Raw genomic sequence first — 20907 nt, forward strand, 5'->3', positions numbered from 1 at the left:
GCTTACAGTTGCACCGTCTCTCCATGGCGTGTAGGTACAACTTAAGCTCCTCAGTTTACCCCCAAAGCACTGCTCCGTTCCCGTCAGCACAGAACAACGCTCTGTCTCCCATTTCAGGGGTGTCTGTGGGGCGGGGGGTTGTGTGGGCAGGTGCCTGTCTTCCACCCATTTCTCTGACCCCCTCCCAGGCAGCTCCTGGGTAACAGCCCTGGTGCAGTCTCACGTGCCGTCTGTCCACAGCTCCTCTCTACATTTGCCCTTGAACTTGGTCCCATCAGTTCTCCACCCTCCAGTTCACGGGCTCATCCCTCACTGCTCCCTGATCCTGTGGATGCTTACTGTCTGAATGTTACCTGCGTTAATGTGCACCAACAAATTGATCAAGAACATTTGGTAAATTAGAATGAAATTTTTACAAATTATTTACTAAAAAGACAGACAATATGTCACATTAAACATTTTTCACAAAATGCTATCTTTATGTGAAGACATGCTCCCCAAACATTTAAATATTTGCAAGGTATCTACCCGCTTACAGTACAAAACGAGGAATCAAGATCTTGTATCTGCAAACACTTTGACTGAGAAGCCTTCAGACATTTCTAAAAGCAGCTGCCTTACTGTACTTCCTGTGAAGAAAGCTATTGTACAGCAAACACACACCCTATTTTAGGAAAAAAACAAATGACTAAGACCCACTGGTCTGATCACAGTGGCCAGCCCCGTCCTATAACCTAGACACTCCCTGGCTGGCCTCTGGGCTGTGGCTCACAGAGCATATCATGACGCTAACTTTCAAACAAAGGTCCCAGCCCTGGCCGGTGTGCCTCAGTGGGGTGGGTGTCGTCCCATAGAGCAAAAGGCCAAGAGTTCAATTCCTGGTCAGGGCACACGCCTGGGTTGCATGTTTGGTCCCCGGCCAGGGCATGTATGAGAGGCAACCAACGGATGTTCCTCTCCCTCTCTCTCCCTCCCTTTCCATCTCTCTAAAAGTAGGTAAATAAAATATTTTTTAAAAATTAAAAGGTTCCCATGACTCCTCGGCTTCACGCGCACACTCACTCAGTCCCCCCACAACTGGCTGTCAGCACGGCGCCCTGGTCTGCTGGGCAGGCTGGGCGCTCTGCTGCAGGCACCAGGAGCTCCGTGCTCCGTCGTCCACTTCCCTGTGCTCTCCCACCGCCTCCGCATGGTTCACCCAGTCTGCTCATGTGGACACACGCCACTCAGCCCTTCCAGGCTCCTTCTGCCGGAGTCCCCCTTGCCACACAGGTCAATGCCAGGAGGAATCCTGTGTCCCCCTGGCTGTTCTGTGGGGACTACTGTGGACCCACCTACCAAGCTCTAAAGTTGGTGTCATCCTGCCACATGCGGAGCCTCAAAGTCAAGGTTCACAGAGTGCGTCCAGACCACAGGGCACCAGGGCCATGATGGGGATGAGGCTCACGGTCACCTGTGCACACCATGTGGGCCAGGCTCCTTTCCAGGCCCTGGCATACTCACAGCGCCCACGCACCCAACCCTAGAGGATGGGCAGCTCCTCCGGATTCTACCAACCAGGGACCCAGGGCACAGGGTGGAAGGGCCTCCCAGAGGGCTCAGGTGGGAACCCACAGTAGACCACGGCCAAGCCCAGGTTTCCTGCCACCACTCACTGCACGATGACCCTGCCAGGGGTGTTTTCGTGGGATTATTTCAGAAGCCCAGGTCCTCTGCAGCACCCCCTCCTGCTGCCTCGCAAACCTGCACGTTGTTTCTGACGTGGCACAGCCCTGCTTTGAGGGTGAGGCTGTTCATTCTAACCCTTGGTTTTGCCTCATGACCCGGAACTAATTTTGTTCTGGGCTGCCCTAAACTTCCAAAGTGTGCAGGATAAAATAGGGCCCTGCCCAGGAGGCTCCGGGGGTTGGAACATCACCCCGTACACCAGGAGGCTGCAGGTTTGATTCCTGGTCAGGGCACATGCCCAGGTTGTGGGTTTGATCCCCAGTCGGGGCGCATACAGGGAGCAACTGATCGATGTTTCTCTCACACATCCATGTTTCTCTCTTCGCACCTCCCTCCCATTCCTCTCTCTCTCAATCCTCTCTCTCTCAAATCAATAAACACATTCTTGGGCGAAGATTTAAAAAGAAATAGAAAAAATAAGAAAAGCCTTTATTTATATCAGTTAGAGATTTTTTAAAAAACCACCCAAGAACATAATCCCAAAAGTTTGTTTAAAAGGACTAATGGCACCTAAATGACAGTCCAAGCATGCTGCTCAAAACACACGTGCTTTCTCTCAGCTCAGCTGGAAGCCAGCTCTGGGCGGTGAGCCAGTCGGGACACAGAGTACAGACTCCTGGCAGGGCCCCTCCCGAGTCCCTCATTACAGCCACCAGCATGCGAACTGCAGGCTGCTGGGTGCAGGCTGTCGGCAGCTTGGGGGGAGGTGCACACACGCAGACACTCACCTTTCTGGGGTCTGATGATGAAGGACTTTAAGGCCCCGTTCACCAGCCGGCAATAGCCTTCCATCAGGTCGGCCATGTTCTCGGCAATGGTCAGGGACAGTGCCCTCACTGTCAGAGGCTGAGAGGGGAACAGAACAAGAAAGGGCCGTCACTGTTCTTCCCCATAATCGAAGAGACAGCTGCGCATGACATCAGACCACTAGATACCCGCAGAAACAGGTGAGTGGCAGTGAAACGAGGTTTGTCATAAGCTCTGAGTAGAAAAGGAAGTCTGATATTTAAGGACGCTGTTCCCAGAGCACGTGACAGAAGGCAAACCCAGACAGAAATGGAAAAATCACTTAAACTGATGCTCACTTTCTAGAACAAAAGGAGGAGGAAAACAGTTTCCTTCAGAATGCCTGGTCCTCTGGCACAGTCTAATTAAAGGAAGAATTTAGACAGTCAAAGTACGGGTTCTTTTAGAAACTAGACTACCATGGGGTAAATTTTTACCCACCATCCATCATAATTTCTCTAACACGAAAGAAAATCAGGAACGTTTCATTATTTTCAGCACAATGTAGCACGTTCTGCCTAAGAGCTTTGAAATTCCTCTTTCCAGCAAAGAACACGCACTTACGCTGCACTTCCAAACGCCCTGTCCTTGAGGATTCCCGGGACAATCATTTATGACCAGGTTTCAATATGGTGTCACTCAGCAGCAAGAAAGAATCAGATGCACTTCCCAGAGCCTCAGAAGCCACGACCCCAGGCGGACAGGAATGAGGACAGGCAGGGGGCAGGGCAGGCGAGCCGCAGAGGGCCACGGGGGCACGAGCGCCTCACCCACGCGCCTGCCAAGCCCCGGTGTGTTTGCCGCCCGGAGGCCGGGTGCCTCCCGCAGCGCTGGCCGGGGCTCCCTACCCGCGCCACACCTGTCGCTAGTGCACTGCACGCGTGCCGGCTGAGAACACAGGCGCTGGGGCCAGGCGAGGTCTGGGAAACTACACACAGTTTACAGGATATACGTGTTTTTTATTCTCGTACACTTTTAAGAAGTTGATTTCCTTGGTAATTCACACTCATCTTCAACCATCTTCACAATAATGCTCTCGACTGGTTTTTAAAGTGTTTCCTGTCCTGTTCTCGGGGCGTCCGACGTTATTATTTGTGATGTAACACTTCCCACGAGAGGGAAAGTCGTGCTTCTGAGGCCCCACGGATACCAGCCTCCCCCTGAAACACCCCGCCCAGCCCCACCCCTGCCTCCCGAGACCCTGAGCCATCAGCACCTCAGGCGCGCCCACTATTTTCAGCTGTAACATTCCTTTTCGGTCCTTGTCTTCGCTATTTGAATACTGGGTGGTCTGCACTTGAGTGAAGTTGGCCAGATGTGTGGGCTTTGAAAGAAAAGGCACAGACTGGACCACAGACAACAGACTGGCCTCACTCACGCTGTGAGATACTCCCAGTTCCACCCCACCCTGGCCCCCTGAAGGCGCCTTCCCTGAGACTGAGTGTCAGGCATGCGGACTGTCTGAGCAGCACCCGGGGGCCTCCTGAGGAGCACGGCTGCTCCCTTCAAGGCTAGGGAGGGGCACTCCATCCCAGGAGCTGGCCAAGAGTCCCCCTCAGTGCCAGTCAGGAAACACAGGACAGACCAAGGAAGGAAGGAAGGAGAAGGCAGTCCCTGACCTGGCTCCTTGCCAGCGGTGTGTGCGCGTGCCTGTGTGTGTGAGAGAGGGAGAGAGATGGTGTGAAATTCTTGGTGGGAGGGACTGTCCTGCTCCCCTTCCCACGGGGAGGGTCCTGGGCCCCTCCCAGCACACCCTGTGCCTGAACAAGTGGAACAGAGCTCGGCAGGCCGTAGGTGACCAAGGAGCCTCCCGCACAGACAGGCTGAGAGAGACTGTGTTCCGTTTCCCAAGCAGAATAAACTCTTCTTCTCAGGAAGACGGGAACGCCCATCTGTCTTTCATGACGGTGCTCACTTTGCAAGCAATGAATTCTTACACATTTATTCAAAACAATTACCTTGCTTAAGGCCTCTTGCTCTGAGACTATCACATGGCATCAGCCCCTCCTGCCAAGTGGCCCACTCAGCACAGGTCACGGCACAGGTCACGGCACAGGTCTCAACGTGGGGACTGAGCCAGTGGACTTGCCCCCAGCTCCCTCCCGGCAAAACACCTTCAGGCCTTGCTTTCAGGCAGGAGCCCTGAGGAGCTGCCCAGCCAGTCCTCCACCCCCCGGCCGGTCCTCCACCCCCTGGTCGGTCCTCCACTACCACCCTACACACAGCTGCCACCACCACCACAGGCCCCACCTAGATCACGCTCTCAGCCTCAGAGACTGCTGCCTGGGGTTCCAGCCACCTCCCTGGCTTGTTTCCAGCTCACGGCTGCTCCACTGCTCAATCTCCAAGTGTTCAAGTGCCACAGACCCTGCGAACCCCCATTCCCTGAGCTTGATCCCGTCCCCAGCCAGCCCACCTGGGTGTGGGCGGGGTCCACAGAGCAGACTTCCACTGTAGCCCTTGTCTGTGAGGCAGCTGATGCCTTCCTCGGGGACGATCGCCAGCTCCACTGAAATCACCCAGCTTGACTTTTGAAGGTGACACAGGTGAAGACAGAAGAACAGAAGGAAAAAGAACCACTTTATATAAAGAGCCCAGGGCACATTAAAGAAGCAACGGGGGCTGGCTTAGCTAGCCATTAATCTATCTAGCCAAATACTATGAAATATGGATAACTTCATTAATCCTGCATCCACTAAGCCCAGACAGAGAGGTGGCACTCATTCCCGCGGGTCTGAAGCTAGTGGCTTCTTTAGGAAGGTGAACTGAACAGGGTAAACCAGCCCATCATGCACAGTTCATCAACACATCGCTCAGCTGGAACAGAAAAATGTAATCTTGAACAGAGACATGCTATTTTTAAAATATGATTTTATTCTCACATGGACACATTTTGCGCATTTTCCCCACATGCTCAAGTTACAAATGTGACAAATTCTATCTCTATCAGACACTCAGATGCACACGGACAAGAACCCACGCATCCCCCATGCACCCCATGCCCACACTTACCCCGAGCGCGCACTGGAAGCACTCCTTATCAAATCTGTACACCGGGGAGAGGATCTCAAAGAACTTCAGGATGCTCTCTTCTCTGTGAAGGTGGGCAAACTGCCGGAATGTCTGCTGGATCAGTTTCCTCAATGTCTTGGCCTGCACAATGAAGTCACGAGGCTTTTCAGAGTCAGGAGGAGTCAAGGCCACAGCAGTACTAACTTCAGCAAAGAGCACTCCCTGCCCACTGACGGCCTCTTGTTTACACTATTACACAGTGGCACATTCAGCAGGCCTTCACATCTTCTTTTAAATAACTTGTAATAAAATACACATAACATAAAACATATCATCTTAGTCATTTTAAGTGTACAGTTCAGTGGTTTTGAGCTTTATATCTTAAACAGAAGTCTGTAAGGTGATACCTGGCTCAGTGGAAAAGGTAAGGAGTGAGGCATTAAAACGGGTCCCTGCCCAGGACAGTTACCTGGCACACAGGTGAGGGTCAGGGCATTCACACGCCCTTTGCTGGGAGGGGCAGTCAGTGCAGCCTTTCTGAAGGGCAACCTGGACCTGAGTCAGAAGCCTTAGAAAACCACAACTCTTGACCCAGCGGTGAAAATGCCAGACATTATTCCTTAGGGACGATGACAGACTATGCAAAGATTCAGCAACAGGGAGGTTCTGCAGAGCTCTTCACAGCAACATCTCGCCGGGCCACCCACACAGTGGTGTGTCTGTCCACCCATCTCTACGCAGCCCAAGGCGTATGGGGCTCACTGACGGATGTGCCAGTCCATGTCACGGAGTTACAGGAAGAAGTGTGAGCAAACCACCTGCACACACGAGGCTTCAGAAGGGCACCATGGGGGTGGGAGCCGCACGCGGACAGTGTGCGCACGCTGGGCACGGGTCTGATGCCGACGAGGCAGGGAAACCAAGGCAGCTACCTACGCACCAACCCACACACAGAGAAACTACTCAGAATTAGGTCAGCTCATCAGAAACTATGGCTACTCAGCCTTTTTGAACATAAAAATTATTTCATAATTGTCAACCGAATATTTATCAGATGCTGCCAGTAAAATGGGCCCCTCAGGCTTTCCCGATGAAAAGATGATGATGTAGCGCTAAAGGAAACTTCTAATAAAAGAATAACAGTCTAAGGAATGTGGTACCTACCCATTCACCAGACACTAAATATAGATATGTTAATAACAGTACAGGCGAAGCCTACTTTTTATAAATGAGATATAACTGATGTACATTATGTTAGTTTTAGGTATACAACATAATGATTCGGTACTTGTATATATAGCAGAATGCTCACCCCAGTGTCTAGTTAACACCCCTCACGTCGCAGTTATCATTTTATTCTCATGATGAGAACTTTCAAGACCTGCTCTCTTTGCAGCTCTCAAGTACGCAGTAGAGTATCAACACCCCTGTGACATTTATTTGGCACCTGGAAGTTCATCTCTTTTGACTCCCTTCACCCATTCTGCCCAACCCCCGCCCGTTGGGAACCACCAATCTACCCAGGAACCCGGGTCTGCTGCTTCTGCGTTTGCTTTTAGATCCCACGTGTAGGTGACACCCTGCCCCCTCTGTCTGACTCATGTCACTGTGCACAGTGCCTCTAGGGCCGCCCGGATCATCCCAAACGGCAGGACTGGCTCCTTTACAGCCGAGTGACAGTCCGTGGTGGGCGCACGTCTTCTCCGCCCATTCACCCATCAGTGGGCACTCAGGCTGCTCACTGCCTGAGCACGGGGGCTTCTCCCTCACCCCGCCCTCAGGGCCTGTGCCAGATGGGAGCTGCCCATGCAGACGCCAGGTCTCTCTCCCCCTTAGCACCCCACTCCGGCGCTGGCAGGCAGCAGATGCCAGGAAGGGCGAGCTGAGGGACCACTAAGCCAGGCATTTCTGTGCCTGGCTAAATGTCACCTACTAATCATCAACATGAGAATGACAACTATTTCCTCTATGAAGGGAACTAAGTGTTCCTGACGGTCCTCGAGAAAACACTTCAGTCTGTTTCTTGGGAATTGTAGAGATGCTTCTCAAAACCACTAACTATTGAGCTCTCAACATTTCTAGCTCTGAAACTAGATTTCCGTTGCTGTTTCAAACCAATCAGAATGGGGCTGCCTGAGACCTGCTGCCTAATTCTAGGCTTACAGGAGAGCTGCGAAGACTGTACCGGGAGCCCCCAGCCCCGCCGGACGGGACGCCTTCCACAGCCCTGGCCCAAGAGCGGAAACTAAGACGCCCGCACTGGCACCACACCCCTCGCTCACTGCCCACCTCCCCTCCATGTCACTGCCTGTCCCCCAGGGGCACTGGCCACTACCCTATGACTGCCAGGGTCTCTCAGGGACTTACTCACTGCTCCTCAGCCTCACTCTGGGACGGCTCCTTGACACTTTTAAGTCAGGATTGGGAAGCTGTTCCTATAAAACTCTACTTGCCATTAATATAACTAGAACGACTGTCAGCTTTTGACACTGTAACCTTTACACGTAAGGGAGAAAACCACACCCAGGGAGGGTTCTGAATAGCGTGGTCATCTGACTATGACAAAGGGACCTCCAATTACCTTGACAGAATCCAGTAAACTCCGAGGAAAAAACCGCTTCAGACCAACATCTTTTCTGAAATAGGAAAAGAAGGGTAACAGTAACGACACCGAATTCAGCAACACGATGCCACTGCTGTGAGACCATAAAGGTGGGTTAGTTATCCTTGCACATGGGGCTCGGGAAGGACATAGAACGAAGTTCAAATTTACCAGCAAAGTCGCAGATGGGGTGGGACTAATAATTTTCTAGATACACGCAGAAAACAGCAATACAACTTGGCCTACGTAGAAAAACTGCTGTTATTGTAACACTTACTGAAAACCCACTTAAGACGCTGCCCCTCTGCACGCTGCAGCGTGTACATAAGTTGTCCTTCTTCGAACACTGCCTGAGGGGTTGCCCCACAGACCTCTGTCCAGTTGGCGATGCTGCGTTTGCAGACCAGCCCGACCTGGAAAACACTTGGGACGTACTCTGAAGTTTAAAAAACAAACCTTGAATTAACCGTAAGAGTTGACACTTTTTCAAAATTAACTTTTTGAGTAAGAGACATGTGCACCTCGTCAAGGTCCATCATCGCAGCTTCACAAGGGAGACAAAAGAGGACATGAAGGGATTCGCTTAACGTCAAAAATGTTGGAAACCGCGGTGACTTTCTTCAGACCGGGCTACAAAATGAGTCATTACCATCAAGAGCCTCAGAGCGCCCTGGCCAAGAAAACAGGCGGGAAGGGGTCAGCAGCCCTCTTCTGCTCCCTTCCGGCGCTCAGGCCCAGGCTCCCGGCCACTAGATGGCAGTCCTGCGCTGGCGACGAACCGAAGCGGGGACACGGTTGGAATGTCGGACCAGGGAGAGGGTGAAACACAGGCGTCTGCTCAGTTAGGTAAGGAAACAATAAACTGGATATAAATCATCAAGGTAAGAACACAGGAAGAACTCCGTCTACAGCTCTAAGTTAGCTGGCGTCCCTTGGGAAGCCACAGAAACCACGTCCCCTATAGACAAACACGTTAATCCTGTCCTGTGATCTGACGAGTCAGGACCGAAACCAGCGAGAGGGAGAGGGCAAGGTGGCCACAGGGACGTGGGTGCCATGTGCTGGGAGGGGATGGCTGCGGGCGCCGAGGTCCACCTCAGACATGCAGGGCTCTCCAGCCCAGAGGTGTCCTCTTCCCCCTGCGACACCATCAGCGCTGCCGTCAAGCCGCTCACGTTCCCATTTTTCTTAGTCAGGTGGGAAGAATTTATCATCCTCGTTTCTGCCACAAACAGGAAAATTAAAAGTGGACCAAGAGGTTCTATGTTTCAAGAAAAACAGGAGAGAGTGTATTTCTTTGTGGAAGTAATGCCTGTTACTGGGTGTTACTTGAACTTCCCAGGTGAAGACAATTCCATTTGAAAAAGCTAAGGCCAATTAATGCTTACGAAGCATGCAGTTTACTTCTTTTCAACGACTTTTGAGTGATAAGAAATTTGTCACATTTGTTCATACGTCAGAGCCCTTTTAAATGGAACACCTGGCCAGTAAGAAAATAAAAACGAGGCTAAAGCACACAAAACTATTGGAAAAATTCACCACCACCCTTAACACATTTCCGTTGACTTAATCCAGACGGTGGGCTAGCTGGGCTCATGGCGGAGCGCTGGGGCGCTCTGTTCTGTGCAGGGAGAGTGCTGTTACACACACCCAAACTGAATGCTCCCTGGGAAGCCGGGGGTGGGGGGTGGGGGGGAGCAGCGGCAGGCTGTCCCACTTGATGGGAGGCCGCCTGTCTGGCCGCTGTCAGCACCGGATCACCCCATGTACTCGACCCAGAAGTGGCTTGGCTTGAACTGTATGTAGGTGGCGCAGCCTCATCTGAGCTCAAACGCCATGCCTGCAAGGTCAGGGGACTAAGACAATAGACAGGACTTATGAAAGAGAGGCAGCTGCCGGCCTTTCCCATGAGGAGGTTCTTTAGTGTGCAGGTAACTGTCCAAGGGTAGACCCTAAATACACGCAAGCTCATCTGACAAAAAACAAGCTTGCACAAACAGAGCACTCTGGACGCCAGGCCCTGAACCCAAGCTTCGGGTTGTGGACGCCCTCGAGGTCAAGGGGACCTTTTAAAGCCCAGGCACAGGTGACAGATGTCAGCACTGCCAGATCTGCCCTGGGGCTCCAGCACCCAGGCCCCAGGACGGCAGTCACTCGGAATCGAAGCGGTGACGCAGGTGAGCCGTGTGCCTCGCTGGCTCACACGCGGCCCCAGGTCAGACCACGGCAGGAACCATGGCACGTGCCGTCTCCAGGGAGCCGCCGGCAGAAACGACTGGCGGCAGGAGAGTCGGAGGTGCCCAATGCTTCCAAGTCCAGTTAATTTACTTGTTGAGACGCAGGGTTTCAGGGACCTAAATTACATGTATGGTTGACTGTAAACCAGAATTTTCTCCATTAATGTTGACTTTTCCCTGAACACCCTTTGAAGCATTCAGACCACTGATGAGTGAGGCCTTCCTCTCTCCCTCATGTCCGTCCTCCAAGCTCTGCCTCCTCACAGCCCCACCTGCCGCAGTGACTTCCTCGCGGTCTCCCTTTCACACCATGCCTGCCATTCAGGATAGTCAGGGTAAGCAGGAGGGCCTGGGTGCCACCCCACAGGTGCCACCGTGAGCTCCAGGGCGAGCTCAGGTCCCAGCTGGTGGCCTTGCCCTGCACCTGTGCCCATAGGTAGGAGCAAGCTTTATTTACATATTAAAAAGTAATTCAGCTTCTTGTGAGTGAGTTCTTTTTTTTTTTTTAAGATTTTACTTACTTATTTTTAGATAGGGGAAGGGAGGGAGGAGAGGGAGAGAAACATACAGGTGTGAGAGGAACATCGATCAGTTACCTCTTGTATGCATCCCAACCAGGGACCAAACCCGCAACCCAGGCGTGTGCCCTGACTGGCAATTGAACTGGCAACCTTTCGCTTTGCAGGATGATGCACAACCCACTGAGCCACGCGGCCAGGGCCCCAGTGAGTTCTTAAGTCAAGGATACATCTGTTTTCCCTCTGGCACCAACTCTGAGAAGAGTGACCACACCTGCTGGCTTTAATTCCTCAAAGCTTTAAAGCCCAGGCAAAAAGCAACCAAAATTGACTAAATATATCGATATGTGCATATTCATATCATATTCCTACCTTATCCTCACCCCAAAACGTTCACAATTGAATATCTTTAATTTAAAAATACCACTTAGGCACTTAAATTCTAAAATGAGACTTGAAGCTTCTTAAAAACTGATGAATATTAAAATTCTCTAACTGCAGCAGAGACTGACCCTTCCTTCCGAATGGCATTCTCTCCTTCGTCCCGGGTAAGAGTTGTCCGTTAGGCAGGTACAGTGGTGCCTCCCTCTGGCGGCCAGGTGTGGCCCATGACTACGTTTTGGCCAATGTCTTTCCTTCCAAGGGAAAGCACTAGGCACGCATCGGTGTCGGGCTGGGATGCCAGTGTGATGAGTGAGGTCCAGCAGCCACCCAGGCCACAAGGCGGCACAGCAGGGACAAGGAAGGACAAGGAAGGACAAGATCAAAGGGCCCGGCACCCTGGTGAGGAGGAACACTGGCCACCTGTGACTTTTCAGTATGAGAACAGAGCTGTCGGCTCAGCCACTGTCAGCTCACCCACAGCTGCCGACACCCCTGTCCTTCGACGGCATTAGAGGCAGACAGAGAAAGTGCTGGGTCACCACTGACAGCATCACACTGGAACCGCCCGACACTCTGTTACTGGCTTACTTTGGTTTAATGCGTCATCAGCAGCAATGCAGTTTTTAAGCTCGATAACAATTTCTTAAAACATCTAATCTAACCTGTGGCTGGTGCCTTCTGTCCTGCCCATCACCTCGCACTTACAAATGAAGTAAATGCAAGTCCAATCTGTGTGCCCCCTGGTCTGTGCCTGGTAGTGGGAGCCCTCAGGACAGGAAGGTCCAGAGGCAGGGCTGGAGGACTCACTGCCTCCTACTTCCCCACCTGCAGGAAAGGCACCCTGGTTCTACCGAGGCTGAAGTCACATGGGAAGACTGGTTAACTCTTTAGCTGGCTTTAAACACACACACACACACACACACACGCACGCACGCACATTTCTAGAGAGCGCTGTCCCCTCATGAGCAAGGTGTTCTATCCAAAACAAAGTGGCAGTTCTCCAGCTCTTTCGCAGCAGCTGGCCTCTCCTCCTGGACCAGCTTGGTGCCCGACCAGCAGCCCCTCCCCCACCCACACTCCCCCCAAACTGAGCGGACAGCCAGCCACTGCAGATGCCCAGTACAGCCCTCACCCGACAAACTCCAGGCACGTCTCCATTAGTTCCTGGTATGTTATTTTATAATATTTGCTTTTAAGTGAAGATTAATAAAAACTACAATTTGAAGAAGGATTTGGTTGTGAATATTTGCTTTTGGAAGGATTCTTTTCCGACATGTAATACTTACTCCAACACTTCATATTTAGACTTCTTCTCTAGGGCATTGCCCTGCATCTCCCAGTATGACCTGCCTAAAATCAGGAAAGATGCGAATTTTTATATAAGTATAAAGAACGTCTGCATTGTCCAGTGATAAAAACTGCGGGGCGGGCAGGGTGTACTGAACTACCCCGTGGCTCAGCCACAAACACCTGATAGACTCTGAATAAACAATGAATTTGATTCACAGCACGTTCCCATATCCCAGCAAGGTACAGTCGGGTAACCCAGACCTGTTTCTACCGAACAACCCTTTCCCTTTAAGGTGAAGCAGACCTGGCTCTCTGGAAAGATGAGCTACAGGCTCAGTTGTAAGGGACCAGCTACTCTGGCTGCCTTTGAACCTCCTCCTCTGTCCAGGGACAGCACGTGCATGCTGAGCAGCCACAGGGACATGGAGGCCACTGTGCCGGCGTGCATCGCGCCTTCTCCTGCAGAGGACATGCCACAGGGTAACTGTACCAGACACGTCATGAAATGACCAGCCTAATTCAGAACCTTCTCCAATGCTCGATCACGTTGTCTTCAATATCTTACTGGTAATCTTTATGAGGACAAGGGAAATGCCTGGGTAATTTGCAAACACAATGAATGCCACTCGTGAATCATGACCCCCCTGCACAGCGGCCACCTTACCATATCTCCAGACAACCCAGTTTCAAAGTGATGTCCTGGTCCACCTAGTCAGCAATCTCTGACATACAGTTGCTCTTCACCTACAACAGAAAGAAACGGGGAACCAACGCTGTTTTAAAGGAATACATTCTAGGCTTATTCATTCATGGAATGTTTGATTTATGAACTTTATACACACTGTGTCAATAATCACGCTTGGTGCTGGATGCAGAGATGAGTAATATCAAAAAACAGGGAAAGGAACACATGCCCCCCCCACCTCGCCCCAGAGGTGCCTGTATAACCTGTGAGCGCTGAAGCAAGCACCACAAGGCAGGGGTCCCCAGCCCCAGCAAACCAGGTCTGTGGCCTGATTCCTCAAGCGAAGCTCACCTGCGTCCGCCCCTCCTCCTGTGTGCCCCAACCCCCAGTCTTGCAGGAAAGTGGTCCCTGGTGCCAGACAGGTTGGGGGCCGCTGCCGTTAAGGGACAATGGACAGCGTCTGAACTGCAGTGGCGGCAGCCACCAGCTGCCCACCCTTTCTGTGCTGCCAGGAGGGAAACCGGGGGGGGGGGGGGGGGCTCCATTCCCACACCAAGTCCCAGGTGACATATTTTCCTAACTCAAACTTTAGTTCCAATAGCATTTTTGGACGCTACTGCAAGACCAGGAAAATTGACATATTTTAAAAGCCATTTAACTCTACAACTGAGGTGCTTCCCACCCACCCACCTACTGTGATTGACCTGCAAAGTAAGAAACGTGCTGGAAGTCTAACATACAGAGAAGACGCTAACAGAACTGCACAGCTGCTCTCCAGCACGGATTACGCTCAGCTAACAACCGATGGACCATATGGCACAAGAGGACCTGCCACGTGAGGACATCTTCGCGGATGAAGTAGGTGAGCAGCTGCCACTGCTGCTGATGCTAGGGAGGCCCGTGTGAGCCTCAGTAAGAGACGTGTTCTCCCCAAAAGTGGAGCTGCATGCTTCCTGGTAGCAGGCCTGCCCTGTCCAACGCTGCGCTCAGACTGTGAATTTCACCAAGCAGAGCTGTGGGCATCCAGTTTGGCGCTCTGGCTCTGGCTCTGGCTACGACCCTGATTCTGCCTCTTGGTCTTCAACCCTACAATATGAACTCTCGGGCCCTTGACAGAAAGAGGTGTGTTGCCCTCTGCCACAGAAAACCCCCAACTGTGACCTCCTCGCCCCCCAGTTGGAACGATTTCTGCTGCCCGGTGAGTTTGTTTGTCCACCTTCTGCTGGCCAGCTCCTCCTCACGAGCCTCCCTTGCAGACCCCTCCGCCCCGTGTCCCATTCTGCCCCTGGTGTCTTCACTGCCCGGCCACACCAACACATGGGGACGAACCACACACCTGCTCTCCATGGTTCCTGCTGAGCAACGGGACAAACTATGGTATGATATCTGCTTAAATTCATGATGACAGACCCCAGAGAGTCAGCCAAGACTGTCAGGAAGTCCAGCCAGGCTCCCTGGGAAGTTCACTCACGTGTCGCTTCAGACTTTCTCCGGTCAACCGCTGCCGCTGTCTCTTACAGAGCCAATCCAGCCTCTCGATGGAAGGGGCCTCTAACAGACCAGGAGTTCGCGCCCCAACAGCACGTCTGCGCGCCCCATGCGTCCTCCTCTGGCAGGAAGTAGCGCCCGCTGTTCCCAACCTAAACGCCACTTCCTCGGAGAACCTGCTTCAGGTTCTCCACCGACTAAGCGAGGGAGCGAATGAATGAATGAATGAATGAACGGAGATAAAACTGGGCTTCCGGTGCTGCTCTGTGTGAGTGCTCTCTTCCACAGAAGACACGCAGCGTAATTCCTATTCCTTACCTACAGCAAGCATTTAAGACTGAGACAATGGAATTGAATTACTCTTTCCACTATCTTAAGTAAAAAGCTTTAATTCTAAACTCGTTTTGTTTACACTTCAATCGGCTCTTGCTCTTGTCTGGCAGGAAGTAAATCAAATTTAAGAATGAAGTTCTTGCATCACTGGCAGGTTTCTTACTGAGCAAAAATAAAGCCACAGAGATGAACGGAGGTACGTTTACGTATGTGTTAGAGAAATACCAGTCGTTTTGACTGAATCACTGAACGACTGCGACAAACCACAGCACAGCAGCAATGACGTGCTGAGGAAAACGCACCATCATAACACTGTCTTATTAGAGATGATGTAATTTTTAAACACTGTTCACAGGTGGGAAAGTGTAATCACTTGCTTTATTTCATTCACCAAAACCAAATTCCTATTAGTTGCAAAAATAAAAAAATTATAATTTAACAATTCTAATGGGAAATCCCCTTTGTAAAAGTGCAACTAGAAGTCCTGAGAATTGTTTTTCCTTCTTTTATTTTAATAAAGATTTTATTTATTTATTTTTTAGAAAGGGGAAGGGAAGGAGAAAGAGAAGGAGAGAAACACTGATCAACCGCCTCTTGCACATGCTTGAGTGGCAACCGAACCCACAACCCAGGCCCGTGCCCTGACCGGGAATCAAACCAGCAACTTCACTTCATGGACAAACACCTGACCCACTGAGCCACAATGGTCAGGGCCTGAGAGTGGTTTTTCCTACAGCAACAACCTACTCCTCTCGCCCCTGGGAGCTGTGTGACCACGGCCGCAAGTCCATTTGTGACCTGAGGTGCCCAATGTGTTCTGTTAAGTGAGCTGAGCCAGGATGGGACAGGCTCTCGCGGCAGGCCCACCCCGCCGGCCACCTGCGCCCAGCGCCTCCCCTGCTGACGGGCCCTGAGGCCGAGCTCCCTGCACACTACCATCCCGATGGCTGCTCAGGACTCAGGATCCTGTCGACTCAGTGTCTGTTTCCTCCATAAAACTTTGCTTGACTATCTTTCTCCTCCTTTTAACTCCCAGAAGGCACTGCCTCCTTCTGGGACATAAACACAACTCAGTGAGTACTTACGTGACTGTGTGTGTGTGTTTTCTTAGAGCAAACACACTGGGCACCACTCAGGCAGACCTCTGGGTGATAACATGCACTCTCGGCACATGGCTGTGAGCCAGACGTGGCCACCATCCCCAACGTGTCAGAAAAAGCCTGGCAAGGACGAGGACTGCAGCAGAGCAGCGGCCTACGACCAACAGAGCGCCGACCAGGGCCAGGCACCATGCTGCATTCCACACGTGTTATCTATACCCATCACGGCCCTGCTAGGTGGGTGGGCAGCCCCACCTGATGCACAGAGACGAGACATGTGCACGGACCTGGGCACCCAGCACACGTCTGCCCACAGCTGGGCCCCAGCGCGGGCTCAGGCTCTCCCAGAAGGAAGGCGGATGCTCACTGGGATGCAGCTCATCCCCCTGGGACCCCGGTCTCATCCCCCTGGGACCCCTGTCTCAGCAGTCTCTGCAGGCCTCCCCTGGGCCCTGCCACCACTGTCACTGCGCTGGGCACTCCCTCGAGACTGTGGCTCTGCTGTTGGTGAACTCTGTCCAGGCCCAGCAAACCTGCATGACTCTTTTAAGAGAAAGCTCTGAATGTGGTTCTGTTTTTCCAGACTAACCTGGGTTGGTGCTGAGGCCGCTTTCCTACTTAAACGAACAGGATGCATGTGGACTTCCCGCTGGGGGCAGTATGGCACCTATGAGCCTTTCCCTCTCTCTGCAATGAGGAAACCGCTCACATCTAGAGCAGGAAGGACCCACCCAAGCCCTCCACTACCTATGCCCCGCCAGCTCAGTGCTGCACTCACCACATGGGATTGTGCTGTTTGCTCTCTTCTGAATACTTTGCCTGCTAACAAATTTATCAACTAGACCCAAGGATCACAAGACAGGCCAACAAGAAATAAGCATGCCTGGCACCTCACATACACCTACAGAGTAGTGTCGTGTCCATACCACAGAGTTAAGTTAAACTTTTAATGTTAAGCGCCAATGAATAAACATACACATTTAAACCTTAAAGCATCTGTAGGACAAAATGCCACACCCAGGCATCCTAAGAGCTGACAACTTCAACGGTGCTGAATGGTTTCTGTACAAGTTCAGTAACTGGAACAACTTCATGACCCAACACTGACACAGCCCTTCAAGCCAATGGCCGCCACTGTCTGCAAAAGGTTGTCAATCAAATACACTTTCCCAAGTGCAAGCTCAGAGAGGTAAAGAGGAATAAAGTGCAACACGGCAAAGGAAAAGTTCGATATCAGAGTATAGTTTTCTTGCTTTATAATGAGCCACGAGTTTTAGCATCAAAACTTATTTTTATAGACTCTGGCTTTACAGCGAATAGGATTATAACAAGATTCTTGCTTATTTTCAGAGTGTGCTGATTAATATCTTTAAGAATGTTCTCAAATGGGTCAAAAACATGGAGTGACTCATTTACAACATCTCACATCTGGGACACCTTTAAGCATTCAGAGGACAACAGCCGACCAGTCAGCCACTGACACCAGCACATCCACTGACAGGTGGTTTCCTCCTGATGCCACCCCACCCCCTGGCACATGACCTTGCAAATAAATAATAACACTGAGACGGTTATTGTAAGTTCTTTCTCCTTCTCTGGGAATGGTGGTAGACAGAATCAAACATAATTCTTTCATTTCTACCTGATAGAAGAGTCAGAACGATGAAAATACTGATTCTTCTGAAACAGAAAGAGTAACAGAGACAACACTCAGGAACATTCACTATTCCCCAGTCTAGACCCTCAAGATCCCCACAGGTGACGTCCAGGAGTAGCAGCTCCTGACAAACACACAAGGGAACAAGCACCTGAACAAGAGTCAGAGCCAGCCGCCACCAGCTGGCAGGAAGTCCAAGGATTCAGACGCTGTAATTCAGGTTCACAATAGACATTAACGTGCAATGAAATGATAAAGAAATAAAGGACAGGAAATCAGTAAGTATAAAGGCCATAAAAGACGGCCTAGAAGATTTTTAAAAGTGTGTATGGGGGGATGAAACTTTAGAAAATAAAAAAGTAATCAATAAAAACTCAACAAATGTATTACACATCAAATTGGTCACTGCTGGGTAGAGCTGGTGGCCTGACAGATTCGTCTGCATCACTGGTCCCAGAGACAGGAGAGGACACGGGACAGAGATGCTGATGGAGACAGACTGAGGCGCGCTACTGCGGATTGGCCCTGGGGTCCCAGAAGGGCGAACACACGCAGAGTGAAGGCAGGGTCTGCGGTGGTGTCCCCCAGGCCACTTCCAGAACTGAGGAACGAGACACGAAGCCACAGGTACAAGCCGCACAACACAGACAATGCAGGAGTCAGCATGTGGGAACCCGCACCCCGTTGGTGATAAAACTGTGAAGCACTGCAGACAGAGACAGGGGCGTAAAGCCATGAAGAGAAAAGGCAGATCATCCGCCGAGAGAGAGAGGACAAGAGCAGCTTCTCAGGGGCACCGATAAAAATCACACAGAAAATACCACCCACGTTCTGGGGTACCCGGGGCAGCGGACCGAACCCTCCCCCAGATTGAGGAACTGGACGCTGCAGACCCACTCACTTCTGCACTCGGCCCAGAGTAGACATCTAATAAATATTTTTATTCAATCAGAAATCACCGAGCACATTTAGTGGCAAAAGCATATGTACAAACGTCTGTGATGTTCATTCGACAATCTTGAGGACCACTGTTCACTGATACTAACAAGTAACATTTATTTGGTCATAAAACTGTGTGAGTCCATTTATGTCACATATATTTATTGCCTAACTAATGTCTTAAGGGGAAAGAAGCAAGCTCCTCCCAGTGTAAAAAGGTCCGTTTTGGCTTTCTTATGCAAATTGCTATTGAGATTGTATGGGCGCAGGGGGCACTGACGATGCCTTCTACGTGGGACAAGTCTGCTGACATTCAGGCAGGTTAGTTACACGTGAATTAAAGCATACGCAGGGTCATGTCCCTGAGGATGTGCTGTCCCTACTTACAGTGTCTTGTAAGGGCTACCCAAGCGTACCTTCGTTCATTCGCCGAATATCAGAAGTTCTTAAGTTCTTAAGTTCAGTTAAAAGGTTCTCAGAGCCACACAGTGACCAATTATATTCTCCCAAACATTAGGTTTCATCGAATTCTCAAGGGAAGCTATGTAATAAATAGGATTCAAAGAAACAAACAAAAAAGGTATATTAAATTGCCCTCCTATACCTGTTGATTGAAGAAATTCAAAGTTGGCTTGTCTTCAGTAAACTGGTTTAGAAATCCTTTTGGCTACTAACGTATTCTCAATTCATATCTAAAAAATAATGCACAGAACAGAACAATTAGAAATCAGTAAGTTTCTCAGTTCATCGTCTACAATTACAACAGGATGGGGAGTACGGCACTGCCAGTTACTCTGAAATATTATTTTGAGAATAAGGTAAAATATAACCGACTCATTTATAAACGTTTGCGCTCTCAGCACAGCCACTCTGTGAGGAGAACGCACGACGCAAAGCCCAGATGCCCCTCCAGCCCTGCCGTGCCCTGCCCGGCAGCGCCCCCAACACCCTGCGGACGTACCGCTGAGGTCGCCTGCGCAGAACTGCAGCGCGTGCCCTTCAGTCACCGGCGAGCAGCGGCTGCCTGACCCGCCAGCCGGACTCAGACCCACGCTGCGGACGGCCATGTGAGCTGTTTCCTCCTCCTGGCTACTGGAGTAAGGCTCCCCCTCTAAGCATAAAAACGTCATTCATCGGCTCGGGAAGCCAGGCTTCCAGGATGGCGGAAGCAAACAAATGTCAGCAGAATGCTCCCCCGCCCGCCTTTCCATCGGTGTCCCCACGATGAAGACCGGTGCAGGCCCCCCGGTGCCCGCGCACGCGTTCTGTTGGGCGTCCACCAGGAGCAGCACTGGGCGGTGACAAGCACGCGCCTTAGCTCTTGCCAGTGTCACCAGACGGTCCCAGAAGTGATGCCAATTCACACCCTACCAGCAGCGCGGAGGGTGTCCTCGTCCTCTACCTCCTGGCCTCTGCGCGGCGCAACACTGCTGACCCTTCACTTCCGTCACGGAGACACTGACTTATGCAGCGACACACAGTGATCTCACCTGGCACTTCCCTGATGAGTAACGATGCTGGGTTAACAGGCCTGGTTAATCAGCAGCAGCTGTCTGGCTGCAGGTGACCAGAAACTTACTCATCTTTGTACTGCCAGTGTCCAGACAGATGCATCTGGCACGTGGGCGAGAATCAGCACATTTACGAGTCCGTCCTGTGTGTTTCAAGATGTCACTTCCGAGCTTGTCAGTGTTCCACTATTTACTGTCTCCTGGCTGTAAATCTTTTCAGTCTCTTGCTGAATTCAGGGTTAGAATGGCAGGCTGGTTTTTCCAATTAAGGTGCTCACATTTGGAATGTCATTTCAAGATAACATAGAACACTGTATCAAAATACAATCTAAAACTTCCTAAACTATCATTTTTCGTTTTCTTTTGTTGTCTTTGAAAAAGGACACCTTTCCTCTACACAGAAGATTCTCCGCCCATGAAGATCTGAGGAAACACGCTCCTTTGCAGCGCGAGGAGCTGTTGAGCAGCAGTGAACAGTCACGCTGCACGGGACAATGTGACCCCCATCTTGATAACAACGAGAAGGACTGTCTTGTTCAACGGCTCTTTGAGAGCCCCAGACACCCTCTCAAACGCCACGGGATGCTGCTCTGGGGCCTGAACCCCCAGGCCCCAACGCACCGCCTGACAGGCCCAG

The 20907-nt window shown here is 51.2% G+C and overlaps 1 protein-coding gene across 1 annotated transcript; it reads right to left on the reverse strand.

The window, feature by feature from the left end:
• Positions 1-1084: 1084 nt before the first annotated feature.
• On the reverse strand, positions 1085-19356 carry LOC150006414 (focal adhesion kinase 1-like). Its single transcript, XM_090280752.1, has 8 exons — positions 19176-19356; positions 13222-13301; positions 12554-12617; positions 8108-8162; positions 5527-5667; positions 4838-5042; positions 2457-2564; positions 1085-1203 (listed from the first exon to the last, which is right to left on the reverse strand). Exons 3-8 carry the CDS (start codon positions 12598-12600, stop codon positions 1085-1087), a joined length of 675 nt encoding a protein of 224 aa, XP_090136878.1. The 5' UTR covers positions 12601-12617; positions 13222-13301; positions 19176-19356.
• Between the last annotated feature and the right edge of the window lie 1551 nt (positions 19357-20907).

Source organism: Furipterus horrens, unplaced genomic scaffold (genome assembly GCF_987537825.1).
Source record: "Furipterus horrens unplaced genomic scaffold, mFurHor1.1.pri manual_scaffold_6, whole genome shotgun sequence".
NCBI lineage: Eukaryota > Metazoa > Chordata > Mammalia > Chiroptera > Furipteridae > Furipterus > Furipterus horrens.

Bases quoted from the DNA above. Each gene is read 5' to 3' on its own strand.
- LOC150006414 (XM_090280752.1), bottom strand. From the start codon at position 12,600: ATGCAGGGCAATGCCCTAGAGAAGAAGTCTAAATATGAAGTGTTGGA. The intron at 5,668-8,107 runs GTAATTGGAGGT...TTCATTGTGCAG, and splicing joins GTTTACTGGATTCTGTCAAG to GCCAAGACATTGAGGAAACT. The intron at 2,565-4,837 runs GTGAGCTGGAAA...AGCCTCTGACAG, and splicing joins GATTGAGCAGTGGAGCAGCC to TGAGGGCACTGTCCCTGACC.